At 33.3% G+C, this 21,204-nt stretch overlaps 5 protein-coding genes across 6 annotated transcripts in view; 2 read left to right on the forward strand and 3 right to left on the reverse strand.

Moving 5' to 3' along the window:
- The window catches only part of LOC111454312 (putative peptidyl-tRNA hydrolase PTRHD1), a 4,048-nt gene extending 1,410 nt beyond the window's left edge, over nucleotides 1–2,638 (reverse strand). The window contains exons 1-3 of one of the 2 annotated variants that reach the window (XM_023095753.1): nucleotides 2,237–2,638; nucleotides 1,338–1,512; nucleotides 1,045–1,143 (exon numbers count right to left, since the gene is read on the reverse strand). In XM_023095753.1, coding sequence (XP_022951521.1) covers nucleotides 1,142–1,143; nucleotides 1,338–1,512; nucleotides 2,237–2,623 — 564 coding nt within the window. In that variant the 5' untranslated portion in view covers nucleotides 2,624–2,638 and the 3' untranslated portion in view covers nucleotides 1,045–1,141. Of the gene's footprint in view, nucleotides 1–1,044; nucleotides 1,513–2,236 lie in introns of both variants that reach the window. The other variant, XM_023095752.1, reaches the window with a different exon arrangement.
- Nucleotides 513–1,062, forward strand: LOC111454313. Its single transcript, XM_023095754.1, has one exon. The coding sequence runs from the start codon at nucleotides 696–698 to the stop codon at nucleotides 894–896; it is 201 nt and encodes a 66-aa protein (XP_022951522.1). The 5' UTR covers nucleotides 513–695; the 3' UTR covers nucleotides 897–1,062.
- A 1,334-nt stretch (nucleotides 2,639–3,972) lies between the features above and the next one.
- LOC111454311 lies at nucleotides 3,973–5,243 on the reverse strand. Its single transcript, XM_023095751.1, has 2 exons — nucleotides 4,707–5,243; nucleotides 3,973–4,538 (listed from the first exon to the last, which is right to left on the reverse strand). Exons 1-2 carry the CDS (start codon nucleotides 5,051–5,053, stop codon nucleotides 4,127–4,129), a joined length of 759 nt encoding a protein of 252 aa, XP_022951519.1. The 5' UTR covers nucleotides 5,054–5,243; the 3' UTR covers nucleotides 3,973–4,126.
- A 3,376-nt stretch (nucleotides 5,244–8,619) lies between these two features.
- LOC111454308 (exocyst complex component EXO70A1-like) lies at nucleotides 8,620–11,760 on the reverse strand. The gene has a single exon (XM_023095746.1). It carries the CDS (start codon nucleotides 11,202–11,204, stop codon nucleotides 9,156–9,158), a length of 2,049 nt encoding a protein of 682 aa, XP_022951514.1. The 5' UTR covers nucleotides 11,205–11,760; the 3' UTR covers nucleotides 8,620–9,155.
- Nucleotides 11,761–17,895: 6,135 nt separating this feature from the next.
- On the forward strand, nucleotides 17,896–20,644 carry LOC111454706. Its single transcript, XM_023096222.1, has 4 exons — nucleotides 17,896–18,157; nucleotides 19,005–20,054; nucleotides 20,135–20,309; nucleotides 20,371–20,644. The coding sequence occupies exons 2-3, from the start codon at nucleotides 19,060–19,062 to the stop codon at nucleotides 20,292–20,294; spliced, it is 1,155 nt and encodes a 384-aa protein (XP_022951990.1). The 5' UTR covers nucleotides 17,896–18,157; nucleotides 19,005–19,059; the 3' UTR covers nucleotides 20,295–20,309; nucleotides 20,371–20,644.
- Nucleotides 20,645–21,204: the final 560 nt, after the last annotated feature.

Consider the following 21,204-nt stretch of genomic DNA (forward strand, 5'->3'; position numbering starts at 1 on the left):
TTTTTTTTTTTTTTTTTTTGGTTTGGGTTTGAGCAAATTTTGAAATGGTTGCACACTACTAATCCCCATTGCTACCTAATAAACCAATTAAATTACCTAAAGCAATTCAATGAACTCGAAGAAGCGGAAAGGTTTGGTCAAAAGTCCAAACGAATTATTGTCTCTTGAACACCCTGGACATACGTAGCTCCCACTCTACCTTCACCTATCATGAAAAGAAAAGTTCCCTTATGATGGGCCCTCCCATCTCCCGAACGTCCTTCATACAGAATAGTACAACAAACCGACAAGACAGGAATGGACTCATAAGATGGGCGGTCAAGGAAGCGATTTCATTTGTGTCACCTACGAGGAAATGAGGAAATGAGCCCCAATTTCTTCTCAAGAGGGTATAAAAGTCCCCGTTTGAACTTTCTTTTCTTCAAGACATTACTTTTCTTCTTCTTTTACGAGTGGGTCTTTAACTCTCAAATTCCATGAACTTTCTTTCCTTCCTTCTCTCTCTCTCTCTCTCTCTCTCTCTCTCTCTCTCTCTCTCTCTCTCTCTCTCTCTCTCTCTCTCTCTCTCTCTCTCTCTCTCTCTATAAATCCATCTCTCTGATCTTCGAAGTCCACCACTAATTTCCCAACCGGACTTTTCACCCAAGACCCAAAAGCAGGGGATCAGAAAGCAAGAACACAAAGGAGAAGAAGAGATGTGTTTGGTGTTTGTGTGCGATGAGGACCAGAGGATCCTGTCGAGGCAGCCAGCTCCGGGGGCATGTCCCTACTGCGGAGGCACGATCCAGGCCACCGACGTAGAAACCAAATGGAGGTTCTGTTTCCTCCCTCTCTACTGGAAAAGTAAACGCAAGTTCAATTGCAACAGCTGCAACAGAGAGCTTGTTATGCAGTAGAAACACTGTTATCTTACAGATTTGTTCTTTTCCATGATCTTTGAAGTTAAGATGGGGGTGACCCATCTTATCTTCGTTTTGAGATTATGATCAGTGTTTGTGTAATAATCTCCTACTATCTTAAAAATAGATATACTGATATACATACCTTGAGATTGCTAGAGAATTTTGACCTTTCTCCACGTCTCTTTTATGATTACGAACTACTGTGTATGCTGCATGATCTCTATAGAAATAGATTGCAGTTCTGGATTCAAAACGTAGAATGAATTATTCAGAGTTTAACATGAACTAGAAGAGGTGCATAAAAATAATCAGCAGCCCTTTTAACGTCGAATTCACGAAAGCCGTTCTTCTCTCTCACTTTTTTGGGTAGGGGAGGGTCGTTGAAAAGGAAATTATTGCCCATCAATCCTTAAAATTTAATACTCCATCACTTACAGAGTTTCAGCTTTTTAAAAAATGGTGATACAACTGATTTGGGGTAGGGCTTTGAGGCAAGACATGTTGGAATGTTCTCTGGCTGTTCTACCCACAGTTTATGGACGATTGAATTTGCTTTAAGTTTCTCTGATAAGTTAACGATCTGGGTTTCTCCCTTCACCTCGAGAGTAACCTACATAAAGAAAAAGTGAAATAAAGTCAGCATGATAATTCCCACTTCAGAGATCAAAAAGTCCAGAGCGGCATAAGGGATCAATCAAATATAGAACACCGGTAATTTCAAATTAATTTGCACAAGATGGTAACCTGAAACGCAAGGAATTTTCCAAAGTCCATTTTGGTAGTTCAATCGTTTTGAAAACTTGAAACGAAAAGACTTGGAATTAAAATGGAGCTGGTTAAACGGGCTGCCATGCAAAATGGCGGTTAACCATGTAGAACACTTCAAAACTAAATAAAACTAAAAGAAAATGAACTAGCAGAGATACGAAAGTAATGAGCCCTCCTTGATCTCCGACTATGGTGGAGATTCTTAAAAACTATATGAACATTAGGTGGAAAAATGAAAATATTCAGCTCCATACAAGCAAAATGGATTCAGAGTTGAGAATTTCCTCAGACGGAAAAAAATAGACCATTGTCCTAAAATGCTAGACACGTGACGAAAGAAATATTGAAGATCAGAGACAAAGTGTTCTTCCCCGACTACAACCGAGCACGGAAGTTCCAAATTGCTGAAAAATGTTTCATCTGTCAACCTTCAGAACAGACTTAACAGAGCAGAGCACCAATAAAGAAAAATTTCAGCACTTCAGCAAACAAGAATCAAGACTATGGACGCATACTGCATTGTTCAAGTTCAATGTACTACCGTTGAAAATAAATCTTCGGCTAACCTTGTGCATAGAATCGATATTTTGGGGACTACAGTACTCCGAAGTGTGAGGATCGTCTTTATTCAACCAAATGGCGGAGACTGAAGCATGGCATCCCTGAGTCACAACACTTCCGAGCGGCCACGAATCGATCAGATCTCTCCGTAGCACCACGTACTGAACCAAAACATCGGCGGCCTCCTCCGCCTTCGCTCCGCCGTCGTCCAGTGGAAGAACAGAATTACTTTCACCAGATTCACTCATAGAAGCCGAGCTAAACGAAATGGAATTCCAATTCCAAGAGCGGAGACAAATTGAAGAAGGTAGCCAAACCCTAGCGTTCCAACAGAGCCTCAAGGAATTCGAAATGGAGAATGTAAATCGAGATGCTGAAATTACCGATGCCATGATATCTTCACACACAAGAAGCAAATGAAGCCGTCAGTCCAAAAAATCTATTGGGCCTTTTGGGCCTAAATGGTGGACTAGCCTTTATACCCAGGCCCAAATGAGACCCAAAGTATTTATGACGTCATAATTATAGAAGGGATATTAGCATACGTGTACTTGTTTATTATGCATTTTTTTAAAAAAGGTTTTATTTTAACTATTTTCTTTAATTACACGGTATTATTAATTAATTAATTAATTCCAACACTACAAAACTCTAAATATTAATTAATTTATAGCTTATTCCATTTTTTTTATGATCAAATATCCACGTCATTTATCTCCAAGTCATTGCTCAATTATTTTAGGACGTAAGTTTTAATTTATTATTTTTCCCCCCAACAAACAAACATAATTGAAAAAAAAACCCCAAATTTCCAACAAATCAAAATTGAAATTATCTTATCTTATCTTTTGGTCCCAAAGTTTCAAATCAATACCTAATAAAAGAAGAACAATATTCAAACTTTTTATTGAATTCCTCGGGTGGATTTGACACCTATTGATGTTGATTACTCGTTCTATTTATTTATTTATTTATTTTCTAGAAGAAATAGAAAGTATCGATAAAGATTAAGATCGAGTCAAGAAATTTTTTTCTTTGACATTTTACGGGATACTTTGTCCTGTAAAATCATTTATCGGAGTAAGCATGACTTAACTGACTGGGTTATGACATCTGACCAATGAGTTTTAGATACCATTGATCATAAATTTAGTAGTCATTTTTAAAGTTGAAGAAAATTAGAGATATTTAAAAAATTCGATCAACCCAACTCAACCTATGCAGTTTGGGTTAGGTTACGAACATATTTTGGTTAGGTTGGATTAAAATAAATGAAAATTTCTATGAATTGAGTTGGTCGTGAGTTTCCTTAAAATTAGATGGAGTTGAATCTAAATCAAACGATCAGTCCAACTCAACCTATGCAGTTTGGGTTAGGTTACGAACATATTTTAGTTAGGTTGGATTAAAATAAATAAAAATTTATATGAATTGAGTTGGTCGTGAATTTCTTTAAATGGAGTTGAATCAAATCACATAATTATATATACATATATTTATTTACTTTTATAATTATTTTTTATTATTTATTCCGGAAGAATTTGAAAAATATTTTTTTTAACATGCGAAAAAATAAATTTTCAATATATAAATAAATATAAGTATTAATAAATTTTGTATAAATCAATGGAACTAACCTAAACAAAAAAAAAATAAAAAAAAATTAAAAGGAAGGATAAATATTTATTTTTGCTCTATTTTATCCCTAGGAAAATATACTGAAATTAAGATTGAAAAAAAAAAAAAAAAAAAAAACCTTTTTATTTATATTGGATAGGTGTGTGCAAATTACAATATAATAGGAGAAAATAAAATTAAGAAAGAAAAAAAAACAAATAACCAAAAAAAAAAAGAAAGAAAAAAGAAGAAGAAGAAGAAGAAGCTAAGGCTACGGATTAATGTTCTTGTGGTTGATCATGGTGCCGCTGTTGCAGATCCGCCAGAGAAAAGCATCTCGACTTGAAGCTCATAAACCGTCTTCGATGAAAATCTGAAACTCTTTTTATTTTCAGTTCTTCATCTTCATCTTCATTATCTTCTGAAGAATATGAAGCAGGTGATTTTTTTTCTTCTTCGTCGCCATCATCATCATCATCATCATCTACTTCTCTGAGCGCTAACAGAGGCATCGACTTAGGGTTCGGCCAGGTGTAGAACGACGATTTCTTAGCCAATTTTGACGCAATCAAAATTCTTCTTCTCTTATTGAAAGAGTTTTCAGGTTTCACAATGTCTTTTACTGATTTCGCCTCTGCTAGATTCGCAAACGATTTCAATTTTCCAGAAAAGTGACTCGATAAGCCTCTCCTGATTTACAAATGCAATGAAACTCAAATTGAGACCAGCAGATTGAAGACGAAAACGTCTTTTAGCATTTTAATCGAATCGAGTGATTGAAGTTATCTCCATCAATTAATCGATCAAACAACAAAGGAAGGAAACGCAAAGAAACGGTAAAATTAAATTCGGACTCACTTAATCGGAAGAGACTCTTCCAACGATCCGAGAGACACGAATCCTGAATCCAGTTTACTCCGAACCTCCTCCTCTTGATCTCCACCAGTGGACGAAATGCTCTCATCCTCGCTCTCATCACCATCAGGAACTCCGATCGAGGAAGAGGAATCAGAACGGTAATCGATTTCATCCTCCGGAGCTTTACGGACAGCGTAAGTTCGGAAAGAATTGAAACAGTTCCAAGGCGAATCAAGAGCATGGTCCAGCGGCGGCGGGAGCGGAGAAGCAGCGGTCCGATCTCTGACAAAAGGCGAAGAAGAGGCAACCTGGATGGTGAAAGAGGGAGGACCGATGAGAACCTCCATGACGGCGAAGATAGAGAATCTTACGGAAGTGGAAGCGGCGGAGAGGCCTTCTTCTAGCGCTCGCCGGCGAAGACTTCGCTGTCGGAAAACGTTGGGCAAAGGGATAGTGATGGCCCTAACAGAGCGAGAAAGAAAGATGAACAGAGTGGAAGGGGAAAATGCGATCCATAAAAGAAAGAGCTCCGAGAAAGGAAGCAACTGATTATTATTATTATTATTAATTTCAAATATTAAAAAACAAATAATAATTTTAAAAATACTATTTGCCCTCAATTTTAATTATGCTTCAATTACAAGTTGGCCAATATAATTTTATTGGATTTTTTAATTTTTTTGGTATAATAAATTAATAATTCAAAATTTTACTTTATATATTTAAAACAAAAAATATACTAAATAATTTTTTTTTTTAACATAATTAACTTCAAGGAGAAACTTGTAATTTAACAATTATTTAATATTTTTAAATTAACTTAATGCATTATAAACAAAATCAAATACCATAAGTATAATGATAAACCCTCATATTTCTAATATTATATTAATAAAATAATAATAATAATAATAGACATCCACAATTTTTATAAGTAATTCAATTTTTTTATTAATTTTTTTAATAATATGAAAATATAAATTTGAATAAAATTAGTGGTATTAATTTTATTTTTGAAAGTTTTTTTTTTAACTTAATAATTATGGTTTCATTTATATATTAAAAATAAGGATATTTTTAAATTTTTGTAAATATTAATTAAAATTAAAATATTTTTTAAATAAAATATAATTCTTCGTCCATAAAGTAAGAGTATATTTAAAAATTAAAATTAAAATTTTAGGTAGAAAATATATAGTTTTGGAGTATTTTTTTATTATTTATTAATTTAGCAAAAAAAAAAAACACACAAACACACACCAAAACGGTGCCGTATTAAACCGGAATGGATTTTGACTGGTTCAAGATGACGTGGCAAAGAGGGGCCCAAGAAAAAACGTTATCGTGTTTGCTTTAATTGGATAAAATAAAAAAGGGTCCCACTTTGTTGATATATTTAAGTAATCTTTTTTTTTTATTCCTTTTTTTAATTCAAATGAAATTCGAATTAATATCCGTATCGATTTAAATAGGAATATAATTATAGCCTAATCCTATTCAATAAATAAACATTTAAATTGAAATTTAATTCCTTTTTGTTTTTTATTTTCCTTTTTAATTTTATCACTTAATTAGAGAAGCTTTTAAATCTACTCTTTATTAATATTAAAAAAATTAACAATTTAAAAAAAAAAAATTAAATCGTCTCTAAATTTTAAAAATTGCCTAAAAAACTTATAAATTTTTAATTTTATATCAAATAAATCTATAAAAGTCCGACAGATTATTTTTTAATTATTTAAAAAAATTATACTTATCCTCGTAATAATATATTTTTTTAGATAAATAAAAAGTTTTAAGATATTTTTATTAATTTAAAATAAAAGATAATTAGATAATTAAAGTTGAAGAATGCTTATCCACTAATATTTGTCATTTTTTCTTTTTTCTTTTTTTTTCTTTTTTTAATTATTCTATGGGTATAATAATCAAATCTACTTTTGCCACTGATTTTTATTTTAAAAGAATTTCATATTGAATTAAATATTAATTTGAGTCAAATTCTAGAAGATAAGATTTTGTGTCTTTCTATATATTTTTTTTTGTTTATAATATCGTGTAACCTTCACGACTACGATTCAATTAGTGCTTTTAAGAGCAAAATCTATCCATACTGACTAACTCGAGTATTTTTATGATGTCTCTTTCTCTATTATGGTCACGTTACTTATTCAGTGGTTCTAAGAATGGAGATCGTCCCTATAAATTAACTCGTGTCCTTTCAAGATGACCTTATAGGTCGACATAGGACATGTGTCGATTCAATGTATTTTGTCTTTACTCACATGTTTCGTAGGGAAATTTTCAGAAGGTCATCTAACCGAGAATTACTTGTGATTACAAGTTTTAAGAGGACTAAAACGAAAAGAAAAAGAAAGATTGAAGAATAAGTTAAGATATTAGAGAGAATCTAAAAGGGGCCCGGAAAAATCTTCTTGAGCGTTGTTTGTTGAACAAAATAGTCGTCATGGAGCCCTCAAAGAGACTCTCACACCCCTTCCTTGTATGGGCGGGGACGTCCATTTATTCTTCAGACCCTATTTATAAATATTCTTCAAATTAATCATTTTTTTCGGGGATAAAATATTTTTTAAAATTATAAATTTAAACATAATTCGCGAAATTCAATTAGTTGGTTAAAGATGTCTTAACCAGCAAGCAACGCTCGGGTTGGCTCAAGTTGGCTCTAATCGGCTAATTGATAGGATAGACGATAATTGGATATGAAATTAGGTCTAATCGATTGATTAAATCTTAATGCTTATTTAATATAAGTTAAAGTTTGATTATTTAATGAAGAAATATCAAAATAATTATAAAATGGAAAGACCAAGAAATGGTTCGAAAAATTCTATGGTGGAGGCTGTTCTTTTTGGTAGGTGGCCGACAAAGATTCAAAGGAAGCACTTGCAAATTTTCAATTGGTTGGTTCTTTTTGGAGAATCACCGTAGGGTAAGGATAAACAAAGTAAGGGAACAAATTTTGATTGGTAAAAAAAAGTTGGTCAATGAAAGAGACTGGCCCCAAATGCTTCAATCTTTTAGAACATTTCAAAGGCAAAACCATTTCCCCATATGTGGGGAGATAGAAATTCGTTTATGACTATGTTTCGAACGTACCTTTGAAAGTCATTGAATGCTAAATTTTGGTTGAAACGAGTCGTTTTGGAATTGAATTTGGATGAATAATTAGGCGATTGGAGAATAGGATTCGTGATTTAGTTCTGTCACACCCTGCCTATGAGCCACGAGATGATATGATATGTTACTATGCAGGGAATGGTTAAGAGTTTACTAGCTTATCTTTAAGCGTAGATGATATGTTATGTTACTATGCCGGGGACAGTTAAGAGTTTGCTAGCTTATCTTTAAGCGTGGATGGTATGTTATGTTACTATACAGGGAACGGTTAAGAGTTTGATGGCTTGTCTTTAAGTGTAGATGATCTGTTATGTTACTATGCAAGGAACAGTTAAGAGTTTGCTAGCTTATCTTTAACCGTGGATGGTATGTTGTTATGTTACTATGTAGGGAACGGTTAAAGGTTTCCTAACTAATTTTTAATCGTGGATGATATATTATGTTACTATGCAAGAACGACTAAGGGTTTGCTAGCTTATCTTTAAGCGTAGATGATATATTATGTTACTATACAGGGAACGGTTAAGGATTTGCTAACTTATCTTTAACCGTGGATCATATGCTATGTTACTATGTCAGAAACGGTTAAGAGTTTGCTAGCTTATCTTTAACCATGGATGATATGTTATGTTACTATGCAGGGAACGGTTAAGGGTTTGCTAGCTTATCTTTTAAGCATGGCCGTCAAGATGGCTCGTTACAAAAGTTTAGGACAGAGTTTAACCAAATCTTACTATCAAAAACAATAAGCACACAACACTCAATCATGATATGCTATGAACTTCCGGTATCACAATCAATGAATTAAGGACAATGGCTAACTATTCTCATTATCCAGAAAAAGAACAGACAGAAAAGAAAGAATCATGAGGCATCATCACAAGCAGATAAGACTATTGCTGACGCTCATCTGGCTTGATTAATCAATGAGTGAAAGGAAATGGAATACCAATAAGTATATTTTAAAGTATCATCTACAAACCTGATCATCTATCATGGCTGTCTGAGGTTGTTTTTCATTCAGCTCACAAAGCCAGATGCAGAATCCTCGTGAGCTATGGAGCCAGTATTTCATTCCCCGTTGCGGCTAGAGAATGATTTTAGACGCCCCATCGACGATTCTTCGGGGAAAAGCATTAGATGACGATGACACCGTATAGAAAAGCTTTTCTCCTTTGCATCAAATGAAGTGATTGTATGAAACGGTTCGAGGTGTCTAGCAATTCGGGATACAGGAGTCGAATTTGATCATCCATCGATGTGGCTTCTTCCCGGGGTATACACAGCACAAAAATGGTGGTTGGATGGTTACATAACCATGGAGTTGGAACGACGATGATCGGCTGCGCCATTGCTGAATTTCCCACTAGTCTGCCTAACTTTAAGGCTGCTGAACCTAAGTGGCTTTGGCTGATAAAGGGACAGTAACATTTTCTCCAGATTCTGCACGGTGTACTTCGCATACTTACTCGAACTCGGGTCTTGCTCGACTAGAGGACCATAATTCTGCATGTAGCTGCGATAAACAGGCACGATCGTTTGAACTATAAGCTGGCATGTCTTCTCCCTCAATTCTTTGTCAGTTATAACCCAGACTGATTGCTTCTTATACATGTCTTCAAAAGCTTCATTGAACGTCTTAAGACGTTTCTTGACGAGATCACGGGCAGTAGCGCGCCCACCCGAGAACATGATCAAGCCCTCCCTGCTTAAATGGCTAGGAAGTTTACTCCAGCTATCCCTCAAGAAAACTGCAGCATAGTAATCCTTATACTGTTCATGTTCCTTTACTTTCTCTCCCATTAGCTCTCCAACTTTCGTTCCTTTGAGGTGCTTATGTAGATGCCAATGGTTGTTCATGGCGAAAAAGTTCGACAAGGTAGAATCTTCATAAGCCTTTATCCAAGCGTCCAGATTCTGCTCGATGGCTCTAACAAGATTCGTAACCTCACCGATAAGAAGACCCTCTTGGAACTTTTCCTTCTTCCAACTTCGGTGAATGACGAGAGCTTGGGTCAGGATTGGCCGATAATCGTCGCTGAGCAGTTTATTACTGTAATCGATAATGAAGCTAACCAACCTTGGAACTGCCCCATCTAAAGGTGGAGAGTTTTGCCTCTGTAACTCCACCTGAACTAGAAGTTCCCAGAAAATCTCGGCCACGCCATCGATAACCCGCTTAATGAGATCCCGAGTCAGGTTTTGAATTTCCAAACACGCAGCCCCGCCAAAGAGCCGATTAAAGTCGAGTCTCAGTTTGTTCAAGGATGCAAAGATATCTAACAACTTCAATAGCTTAATAGGATCGTTCTTGCTCTCTGTTACAGTCTTCCCAAATTGAAGAAATGCAAGAATACCAGCTTGAGTTACTATCTTTGCAAAGCAGCCCATCCAAACATCCAATCCAATCCTCTCAAAAACATCATTACAAAGCTTGAACTCAGCTTCAAACAAGTGTTTCACAGCAAACTCCAAATGCTTTCCCCATTTTGCGATGTACCCTTCAATGCTCTGCACATCGTTGAACTCGGAAACCGATATCTCCAAGTAATCCAAATCAAGAGCCTGCAAACTAGCCCTAACGTTAGAACTACGAACTTCGACGTAAATGGATATGCATCTATCAAGTCGTTTATTAGCAATCAATCTCCCAAGAATAGCCTGCAATTTTTGAATAACAGTCACAGGCAATGGAGATGGAGCAATGCACGCCTGCTCACCGAGCGACGGGGAAGACGACATAGGAAGGGGCACACTGTGCTCCGTTAAAAGACGCCTAAACTCGTTCTCTAGTTTATCTAAAGCAGCATTCAAAAGCCCCCCATCAAGCCGAATTCTATCCTCATCACTCTGCAAATCCCTCAAAATTTTCAAAGATTTCTTCAAATTCGCAAGGTATCTCTCATCAGCAACATTGTTATCTTCCAAATACTCAACTATGTCCTCCAACCACTGGATTGCAAGTCCACAGTTATCTCCCAAGAACCTCAATGCCTCTTCCATACGTTTCAACACCGACAAATAACCAGGCAGATCATTCCTCGGGTCCGATAACAGAGACTTTTCAAGGCCATGAACCGCATCAAAAACCTTAAGCACCGCCGCCGCTGGGCCAACAGCTCGATTTATATGGCCACCGACGGCGACCAGAGCTTCCTTATCAGCACGAATAGGCCGAACAGCTGCTTCTAAAGTCGGCAATCTTTGGCTAATATCCTCCAATCTCGACCCAGCTTTCTGCAACGCAAACCCTAAATCCCTAGATTTCTCTAAACTAGCCTTCAACGACCTAGTAGCAGACACCAAATTCTCAATACTTCCCTTCCCCTTCCCATCAATCGACACCGGTGCCGTCATTTTCAACACAAAACCCTAACACCTCAATAACCAAAATTTCCAGAATCAAAAACTTCGATTAAAAAACGAAATCAATAGCAAGAAAAACAGAGGGAAACAATAAGAAACAAACGAAACGAAGATTCGTAAATTTCACTGAAATTTCCATGGGAATCATCGAACCGGAGAAAATCCAAAATCAAATAGAATAAGTACAAGAATTAAACCCATGCCACAGTGTAGCTCCTTCTCAAAAGGGAAGAAAATCCAATCGCCAAAAAAGAGAAAGATTAGCGATAAACAAACCAGAAAAGCCAATGGCGATGAAATGAACAGACCAACCACTGAACAAACAAACAGCTGAGAGAGAAAGATCGAGAAGAAACTCAGATGGCCAAGAGAAAACAAGGAAGAAATCTGGAAATTGAACTGAGTTGACTCAGTGAAGTGAATCGGAAGAAGAAGGGGTAATTCGGAAATGGAGAGACCTGAGATTCGGAATCGGAGTGTAAGGATTCGGTGAGAGGGAGAAAGAGAGTGTGAAAGTAAGAGGATGAAGAACACGCTTTTTGACAGCCTCGAGGAAAACCATTTCTCTTTCTATAAATAATTTAAATATTTTTTTTATTAAAAAAAAAAAGCTAAAGGGATTTATTAGTGATTTTATTCTACTTTTGTTTTTTTTCTTTCATTGGAAATTTTTTTTTTTTTTTGTCTCATTTTTTAAAATATATTATCTTAGAGTCGACCGGGATAATCACCCTAACAGAGTATATACATAGCATTAAAGCTAAAGTGGTTTACATTGACTTAGGTCAGTATGTTTTCAATCAATCGAGCATCTAAGGATTGTGAGCAAGTGATCGGAAGACTAGACTTGAGTGTACCTAGATATTGGATTAGTCTCGAGTATCCTGAAAACGCAACATGAAATTTCCGTGCTTTAATCTCCCTAGCAAAGTGTGCATGAGACATCGAGTTTAGCTTAAGGCGCTAAAACTAAAGCGGTTTACACAATGACTTAGGTCAGTACGTTTTTCAATAGACCGAGCACCTTAGGATGGTGAGCGGGTGATCAGAGGACTAGACTTAAGTACATCCAGAGATTAGATTAAGCTCGAAAAGTTAGTCTCTAATGTCTTAAGAACATGCGATGAAATTTAAACCATCTAAATGCTTCTAATAAGCTAATAGATCGCCACATCATCTATATATATATAGTCATTTTTTTTTTAACATAAACTTAGATAAAACATTTATTAATCAAATATGTAATTTAATTAAATTTTTAGAGCTTGAAGAATTCTATTTTTTATTAAAATATTAAAAAATAAAATTATGTACCAAACTTTTGATTTTATTGAATATTAGAAATTAATACATTATGAGAATTAAATAAATCACATAAAAACAAACTAATATATTAAAATAAATAAATATATATATTATATATTAAAAAAAGCAACCAAATCTCTGTCCAAGCTCACCGACAAAATGCCACCCCATTAGAAGATAAAAGTTTCACAAATAGTCCCTATCTAGGAATTCTTTTCAAATATTTTATTAATTGATTGAGATTATTTATAATACAAAATTATAATTTTTTAAATTATAAGAACTAAATTTTAATTTTTATAAATATGAACTAAATTTGTGTTATTATGCTTGATCAAGAAGGGTCATATCGTTATTTATATATATAAATATTTTATATTTCATATAATATATAGTTTTGAAAATATAAATTTGGGACAAATTGAATTTAGCCGAATTTAAATTTAAATTGTATATATAATATTTAATTAATTGAATTATATTTGAATTGTTTAAATTTTTTTTTATCAATATTATATATAATTTATGTTAAATTAATAAAAATATATAGGGTAAATATCCATAAATTTACAAATGTTTCATTAATATCACGAGACTTTAATAACAGTATTCGATAGAAACTAATTTAAACTTTTATCATAAAGTTTCATTAATATCCTTCCTCGTTAGTACTGTATTTTAAAAATACTAATAAAAATTTTAAAATAATATTAGCACTATTTACTTTATAAAAGAATATTTAAATTTTTTTTAAAAAAAAGTAATAAGATATTTTTATTTATTCAAAACTAACAAGAAGGTTATTTTTTATTTATTTTTTAATAAAATTTTATGTTTCAAATTTTTTAAATAAATTGTAAAAATTTTAAAATATTTTTATTAATTTAACCTATATGAGAGAGAGAAAAGTGGAGCCCACTCGAGTGGGACCCATATAAATAAAAAGAAAAAAAAAAAAGAATTTATTCTCAATCACATGTAAGCCACCAGTTCTCCCACCAACAAAACTCCAAAACTTTTTTATTTTACGAACGTATAAAATATATAAAATAAATAAATAAATTTAAGAAAAAAAAAAGAAAAAAATTAAAAGTGTTTATTTGAAATATGAAGGTTGATATTGTAATTTCTCTATATACATATATAAATTATTACCCCATTTTTTAAAAATCATATAAATTTATTCCCGATAAATAAATTTGTATTGAAATAATTTGTGTTTAAACAGCTGTATGTCATTATTTGGACAAAAAATAATAAGAAATAAATAATATATGATAATATAAACTTATAAAAAATGGCAATATTTAGTTAAAAATAATAAATTCAAATATTCACGGACTAAAAATAATTAATGGATGGACCCTCGACTCTTCTATATTTAACTCTATAAATAAGGGCAATTTTTTTTGGTAAAGGTAATGCCCTTTAAGCCAATGGGACCTAGATTTAATGTTCCTCTAAATCATATTAATAATGAATAAATTTTAATAAAAAAAATTTAATTTATATTATCGGAATGATTTCTCATAATAAATTACGATTTTTATGATTAATCCGTCTCAAATCATATAAAATCATAGATTAATAATCAAATGCTAAAACTTAGGTCAAAAGATAAATAATAATAATAATAATAAAATAAAAAATCAAATATTCGAAAAGCTTTTGTGACCCAAAAAAATTAGTTCGATCTCATTCAAAAATAAATTTTATGGATTTAATTAGAATGGTAATTCTCTTAAAATAAAATTGGATTTAATCAAACAAATCTATATTTTATTTTTACTAAGAACTGGATCACTAGTTCTGGTTCATTATTCAATTCTACAACCGATCCGAATTCTAAGATAACACCGACTCCTCGAAACTGTCTGGCTGGCCAAACATATATATATTTGCATAAACCGACGTAGGTTGGACAATAAACAAGTCAGGTGAATAACATATGGACTAACCCCAGGCTCATAAGTCTCGTTGACTAAGCTGGAGGTATGACAATCAATTCAGACGATTCGTTTTGAATGTTCAAAGACGGTCCGAAATCTATTTAGTACATGATTATCACAAAAAAAAAAAAATCAGATTTATTAACTAATAATTAATCCATTAACAAATTAAAAGAAAAATCTATAAGAGGTAAATAGAGGATATTATTTAATTTTATTATTATTTTTTGTTTTATAAGTGTGAAGGAAGAATATATTTTAAATACGGTACTAAAAAATAATGATATTTTTTAATCTATTGTTTAAGTCGGATGATATTAATAAATTTTTTAAAAGTATAAAGTTTAGGAATATTATAGTAATATTTAAAAATTTAAGGATATGTTTTTATATAAATACAAATTTTATTGATATTTGTTTTAATTTGGTTTGAATTTAATAAAACTATAAAATGAATTTAAATGTATAAAAAAATAATAAAATAAATATTTGCACAATTTGCATAACGTGACGAAGAAAAAAAGGGAAAAAAAAGAAATAAAGTGAAAAATGGAGGACCAAAGTGCAAAATTGAGATACGATTTTTCCTTCGAAACGAAGTATCCAAAGAAATAATTTGTTCCAAAAAAAAAAAAAAATAATATTAAAACAAAACCAATCTTTTTAGATAGGCCAAAAAAAAATACTAAAATTAATATTTTATGAAATTAGACTTCGATATTTTTTTTGTACAATTTTTCAATAGATTCACGTATTAATTTAACATAAGCTATTAAAAAATATATCGAGGAAGGACAGTTCCTTTTAACGAGTCACTCCGTTTCCACAACGGACACGACTTCTTCAAATACTAAACACTCGAGACCAAAATATGTCGTGAAAAAAGTACATTGGTCGTGCTTCGACTGTGTCTCCGAAGCACAGTTGAATGTAGATATCATGAACCGGAGGTGTACCATACCAGGTATTTCTTATGCTCCCAAATTTAAAATTTTAAATGTATTTTTATAATAAATACAATTATGGTTATTCTGTGCCTTATCTCCATAACCAGCAAATTTCCAAAGTCTAAACTGGCAGAGAGTAGCATAGTATCGAGGTACCGGATTGCTACCCATGCACTTGGAAGTTAACCCTGGCAGATCGAATAGTAACCATGGTTAAGAGTTAATAATAAAAATAGTATTACATTTAAAAAATTAATCAAACTTTTTTTAAAAGTAATTAAAAATTTTAAAAATAATTTATGAGTTGAGAGAACATTTTTATTTATATATAATGGTAAAAAAAAAAATTGAATTTCTTTTATAAGTATTTTTTTAAATATAATACTAATTATAAAAGTATTTTTTTAAAGGAGTTAAAAGAATTTTAATTAAAAAAGTGTTTTTTTAAACTTTATAAGTATTTTTCATGAAATATTTCCGTCCAAGATTAATTGTAAAGTATTTTTACATTTTTTTTTTAAATTATGAGTAAATTAAAAATTTTAAAATTTTAAAGATAATTTTGAAATAAAATACAAAATACATCAACAAATTATCCTTGAAAAAAATACACCATTTATTATTATTATTATTATTTTTTTTGTAAAATATTGGAAATTTAATTATATAGAAAATTTATCCAAAAATATGTTTGACCAATTCAAAGTTTTTTTTTTTGGAAAATAGCTATATTTATTTTATTTACAAAGCATGAGAGAGAGAGAGGAGAGAGAAAATATATTCTTTTTAATTATAAATTTATTAAAAAAAACGTTAAAAAATAACTCATTTTAGATACTCAAATCCACAAGAAAAGGTGTAAATAAAGCAATCATTTTTATAGATACTCAAATCTTTTTCTAATTGGATATTAATATTTTTTTTATTTTAATCATCCTTTTTAAATAATAAACAAAGATAGTTTATTTAAATTTTATTTTTAATAAAGATAAAATGTTAATAGGGAAAATATTTATTTATTTATTTCAAATATTTAATTAAAATTTATAACTAAATTATATATATTAAAAATTTATTTCTAATAAATTAAGAAAAAATATATATTTTGAATTACCAGTATTAAAATTTAATTTCAGACAATTTCGAACATCATAATTTTCTGTCGTTCTACTTCGACTTATCTAAATAGGATCCAATTGAATTCAAATATAATTCTATTAAAATTGAATTATTTAATAAAATCAAACGAACGCTCGTCAATTATTGAGTCATTTTTAAAATATTTGGAATCTAAATACACATGATTTTCTTGCTTGGAGAACAATCCAAAGATATGTTAAAAAATTAAAGCAATTACAATATAACTTTAAAAATTATATATTTTGCATCTAATAGTTATTCAGATATAAAAAATGTATTTAATGAATATTTGATTTTTTTAATTAATTTATGTATTAAATATAAAATTAAAATTTAGATCTATGGACGATTTAAAAAATATCCAAATTAGATATAAAATAATAAAAATATTAATGAAGAAAACTTAAGAGAGAAAACATGTGAGATCGTAAGTTTGTTGGAGAGGGGAACTAGTGCCAGCTAGGACGCTGAGCCTCGAAAGAGGTAGATTGTGAGATCCTATATTGGTTGGAGAGGGGAACGAAACATTCTTTATAACTGTATGGAAAGTTGTCCCTGTAAGAAGCATTTTAAAATCGTGAGAAGAAGCTCAAAGGAGAAAACCCAAAAAGAACAATATATGCTAACAGTGAGCTTGGGCGGTTACAAATGGTATCAGACCCCGACATCGAGCGGTGTGTCAGTAAGGACGTTGGCTTCCAAGGGGGTGGATTGTAAGATCCCACATCGGTTGGAGAGGGGAACAAAGCACTGGATGTTAGCCCTTAATGGGGTGGATTGTGAAATCCCGCAGTGAACTTGAGTTGTTGTTATAAATGGTATCAGAACCAGGACGCTAGCCTCTAAAGGGGTGGATTGTAAGATCCCACATCGGGTGGAGAGGGAAACAAAGCACTGGACGCTGGCTCCCAATGGGGTGGATTGTGAGAACCCACATCAGTTGGAGAAAGGAACAAAACATTCGTAAGACTATGAAAACTTCTCCCTAGCAGACACATTTTAAAACCGTGAGGTTAATTGATATATGTAATGCGCAAAAGCGGACAATATCGGTTACCAGTGACTTGGACCGTTACACATGGTATTTGTTAATGGTGGGTTTAAATTGTTACAAAACATAAATTAAAAATATATAAGGACTAAAAGTATAATTTAAAATAAATGAGGGGTTGAAAGAAAATTATAAAATTATTTGTTCTTTTGTTGGTGGGGGGTTTTGGGGTAAAAAGAAAAGGGGAGAAAGTGGAAAAAGGAAAAAGTGGAGGGGGGGAATTGCAAAATAAAAGTACTAAAAGTGGGAAAATGAAGAAAAATCCGTACAAAATAATTCCCTGCCAACATACAGTACTGCACGGCATTGCATTAGTAGAGAGGTAAAGTTGTGGCGTTCTCACAGAGCTGAAAGAGGTGTGTTTCAGAAGCTCACTGTTTCACTGATTTTGAGGCCATTTTTAGAGACCGAATCAGAGAAAAGAGTCGCTCGCAAGTTTCACAGTTCGCCACACCAATACCCATTTTCTTCCTTCCATTCACTGATTTTTCTCTTCACAACAATCCCATTACTCAACTTTCAAATCTCTTCCACACAGATTTCGAAACCCAGGTAAAGATTTCCTCTCTGTTCTTCAATCTATTCATTGTTTTATGGCTTCCCCCCGTTTTGATTTTCAAATGTTTCTGTAATGCTCTAGACAAATCGAGGGTTTCTGTTCTTTGAACGCCTCTTGCGGGTTTAATCTCTCCTCCGATTGCGTTTTCGTCTCTATTCTTGCGATTTCTCCGATTATCGATTGAAACTATTGGGGATTTTTACTTGTTTCTGCATTTTGAGCTTTGGTTTATGATTGTTCTTGAGATTTTTCATCTGGATATTGTCCATTTCAGTCGATTATTGATTCAAACTATTGGGGATTTTTAATGTGAAGTTGATCGAGACGAATGTTTCTGCATTTTGAGCTTTGGACTATGATTTTTCATCTGGTATTGTCCATTTCAGTCGATTATTGATTCAAACTATTGGGGATTTCTAATGTGAAGTTGATCGAGACGAATGTTTCTGCATTTTGAGCTTTGGACTATGATTGTTCTTGAGATTTTTCATCTGGTATTGTCCATTTCAATCGATTATTGATTCAAACTATTGGGGATTTCTAACGTGAAGTTGATCGAGGCGAATGTTTCTACATTTCGCGCTTTGGATTATGATTGTTCTTGAGATTTTTCATGAGAACGTTTCTTTCGCTATTGGATCTGATTCTGCGTTTATATTTAGTTCCTAATCCCTAAAATGTTTCAATCTGTTCGTTTTCTTGTACTTCTGATTACATGAACTGTGTTCTTACCAATTAGCAGATACTAATAATGTTTGTATTTACATTGGTTTCTGCTGATTCTGGTGGATTTCTGAAACTATTTGTATTTGTCAATGAACACAAATGCCATTGATTCAGAACAAGAAGCTATGATTTTGCAGGGGTTGGTTTTTCAGAGTGGCAATTCGAAATAATGCTGAGAAAAAGAACAAGGTCGGTTCAGAACGATCAATATCGAATGAATCAGCTGAATGTTCCTTGTTCTAGTTCTATTTTCAAAAGATGTCACATGTTTACTGGCTTATCTCCTAAAGGTTTAGATTATGATTCAGCTAAAAGTCCCACTTCTCCTCTTGATTTTTGGGTATTCCCTCTTAAATCTCCTAGATCATTATCCAATGAGAGCCATAGAAGGAACTGGGATTGTAGTAAAGTAGGGCTTAGCATTGTAGATTCCTTAAACGACGATGACAATAAACTATTTGGGAAAGTTCTTCGATCATCGGATAGTAAGACCGTTCTTTTCAGACCTCGAATTGTCGCTAAGAACAACTTGGATCGTCCTTCAAGAGCTATTCTTTTTCAAGGACCTAAATCCTTGCCTAAAAACTATGTAACTTTCCCTTTATCAAAGACCAAATCTCCCATTGATCAGGGAAACTCTAATGTGATTTTTGAAATTGGAGAAACCCCGTTAGAATCCGAGCGTTTCAGGAACTACTCTCGATCGTTTGATTCCTATAGGTTGTTTGCTCCTCGTCCTTGTTTAACTGGTAACAGCCTTGGTAGTAGTTCTACTACTGAGAGCATTGATTCTCCATGGTTAGCTGAAGAACCTAGAGATTCAAATAAATGTCCCCTTGCGAAACCGTGTTCGAGTTCTTTGGGCGTATCTGTTGACAATGGATCTAAGATGCCTCTCTCAGCAAGTGAGATTGAGTTGTCTGAGGATTATACTTGTGTGATCTCACATGGTCCGAACCCGAAAACTACTCATATTTACGGTGACTGCATTTTAGAGAGTCGTAATTGTTTGAGCTCTTCTTCTGAGAATGAAATGAAGGAGGGATTGTTCCATCCTCTTAAGAACATGGATATGGCCACTTCATATACCTTAAGTGACTTCTTAAGCTTCTGCCATTCTTGTCGTGAGAAACTGGAAGAGGGAAAAGACATCTACATTTACAGGTTTGCCACAAGAAAAATCGACATTGTTCTTGTTTCTTGCATTCGTTTTTACGAGAATAACGAACTCGTGACCATTGCAGGGGGGAGAAAGCTTTCTGCAGCCTTACGTGCCGTTCTCAGGAGATATCGATGGATGAAGAGCTCGAGAAATCCATCGAAAAAACCTTGGTGAGTTCTCCCAAGTCCAATGCTGACCGTGATGAGGATCTCTTCGGAACGAGCGTTGGTGGCTTTGCATAAGCAGTCGCCGTGTACACCACATCAATTCCTTATGTATGGATGATGAGATTCCATCGATACAGAGCCAATTCCAATAGATGCCCATTGAAGTTAACGGACACCCTTTTGGTCATCTGTTTGAAAAGAGCTGTTTTTATGTCCATTGGTGGCGGCCATGGATGATCATTTTTGTAAAATCATGGTGTCTACTGTCTTTGTTGCTTCACCATTTTTACATAAACCTGACTGTGAATGCCTTGTGAGCCTGTTTTTTGTGGCTCCTATTTTTGAGTTTCTTTCTGGCTTCATTTATGATTATGGCCAGAAAATAAGATGACGAATGGACCCGAAACTTTAGGAACGCATACTTTTCATCTTATTTCTAGTAGGCTCGTAAATTTTAATTTTTTTTTTTGAATGGGTAAGAATTTATTAGAACCATAAATGTAAGTTCCACATCGGTTGGAGAGTAGAACGAAACATTTGTTATAAGGGCGTAGAAATCTCTCTTTAGTAGACACGTTTTAGGGAAGTCCGAAAGGGAAAGCCTATAGAAGATAGTATCTGCTAGCGAAGCTCGGGAGGGAAAGCTGAGAGGAAGCCCGAAAAGAAAAGCTTACAGATGACCGTATCTACTTGAGGGGAAGCTCGAAGCCCATAGAACTTGATACAAGTTAAAGCCTTAGAGTGTAGAAGGCTGAACACTGCACAGTTTCGGGAACACTGCATAGTTTCGGGGAAGCTCGAAGCCCATAGAACTTGATACAAGTTAAAGCTTTAGAGTGTAGAAGGCTGGCTGAATACTGCACAGTTTCGAGTGTAGAAGGCTGAACACTGCACAGTTTCGGGGAAGCTCGAAGCCCATAGAACTTGATACAAGTTAAAGCTTTAGAGTGTAGATGGCTGAATACTGCACAGTTTCGACACTCCC

This window comes from Cucurbita moschata, unplaced genomic scaffold, assembly GCF_002738365.1.
Source record: "Cucurbita moschata cultivar Rifu unplaced genomic scaffold, Cmos_1.0 Cmo_Scf00016, whole genome shotgun sequence".
NCBI classification, from domain to species: Eukaryota; Viridiplantae; Streptophyta; class Magnoliopsida; order Cucurbitales; family Cucurbitaceae; genus Cucurbita; species Cucurbita moschata.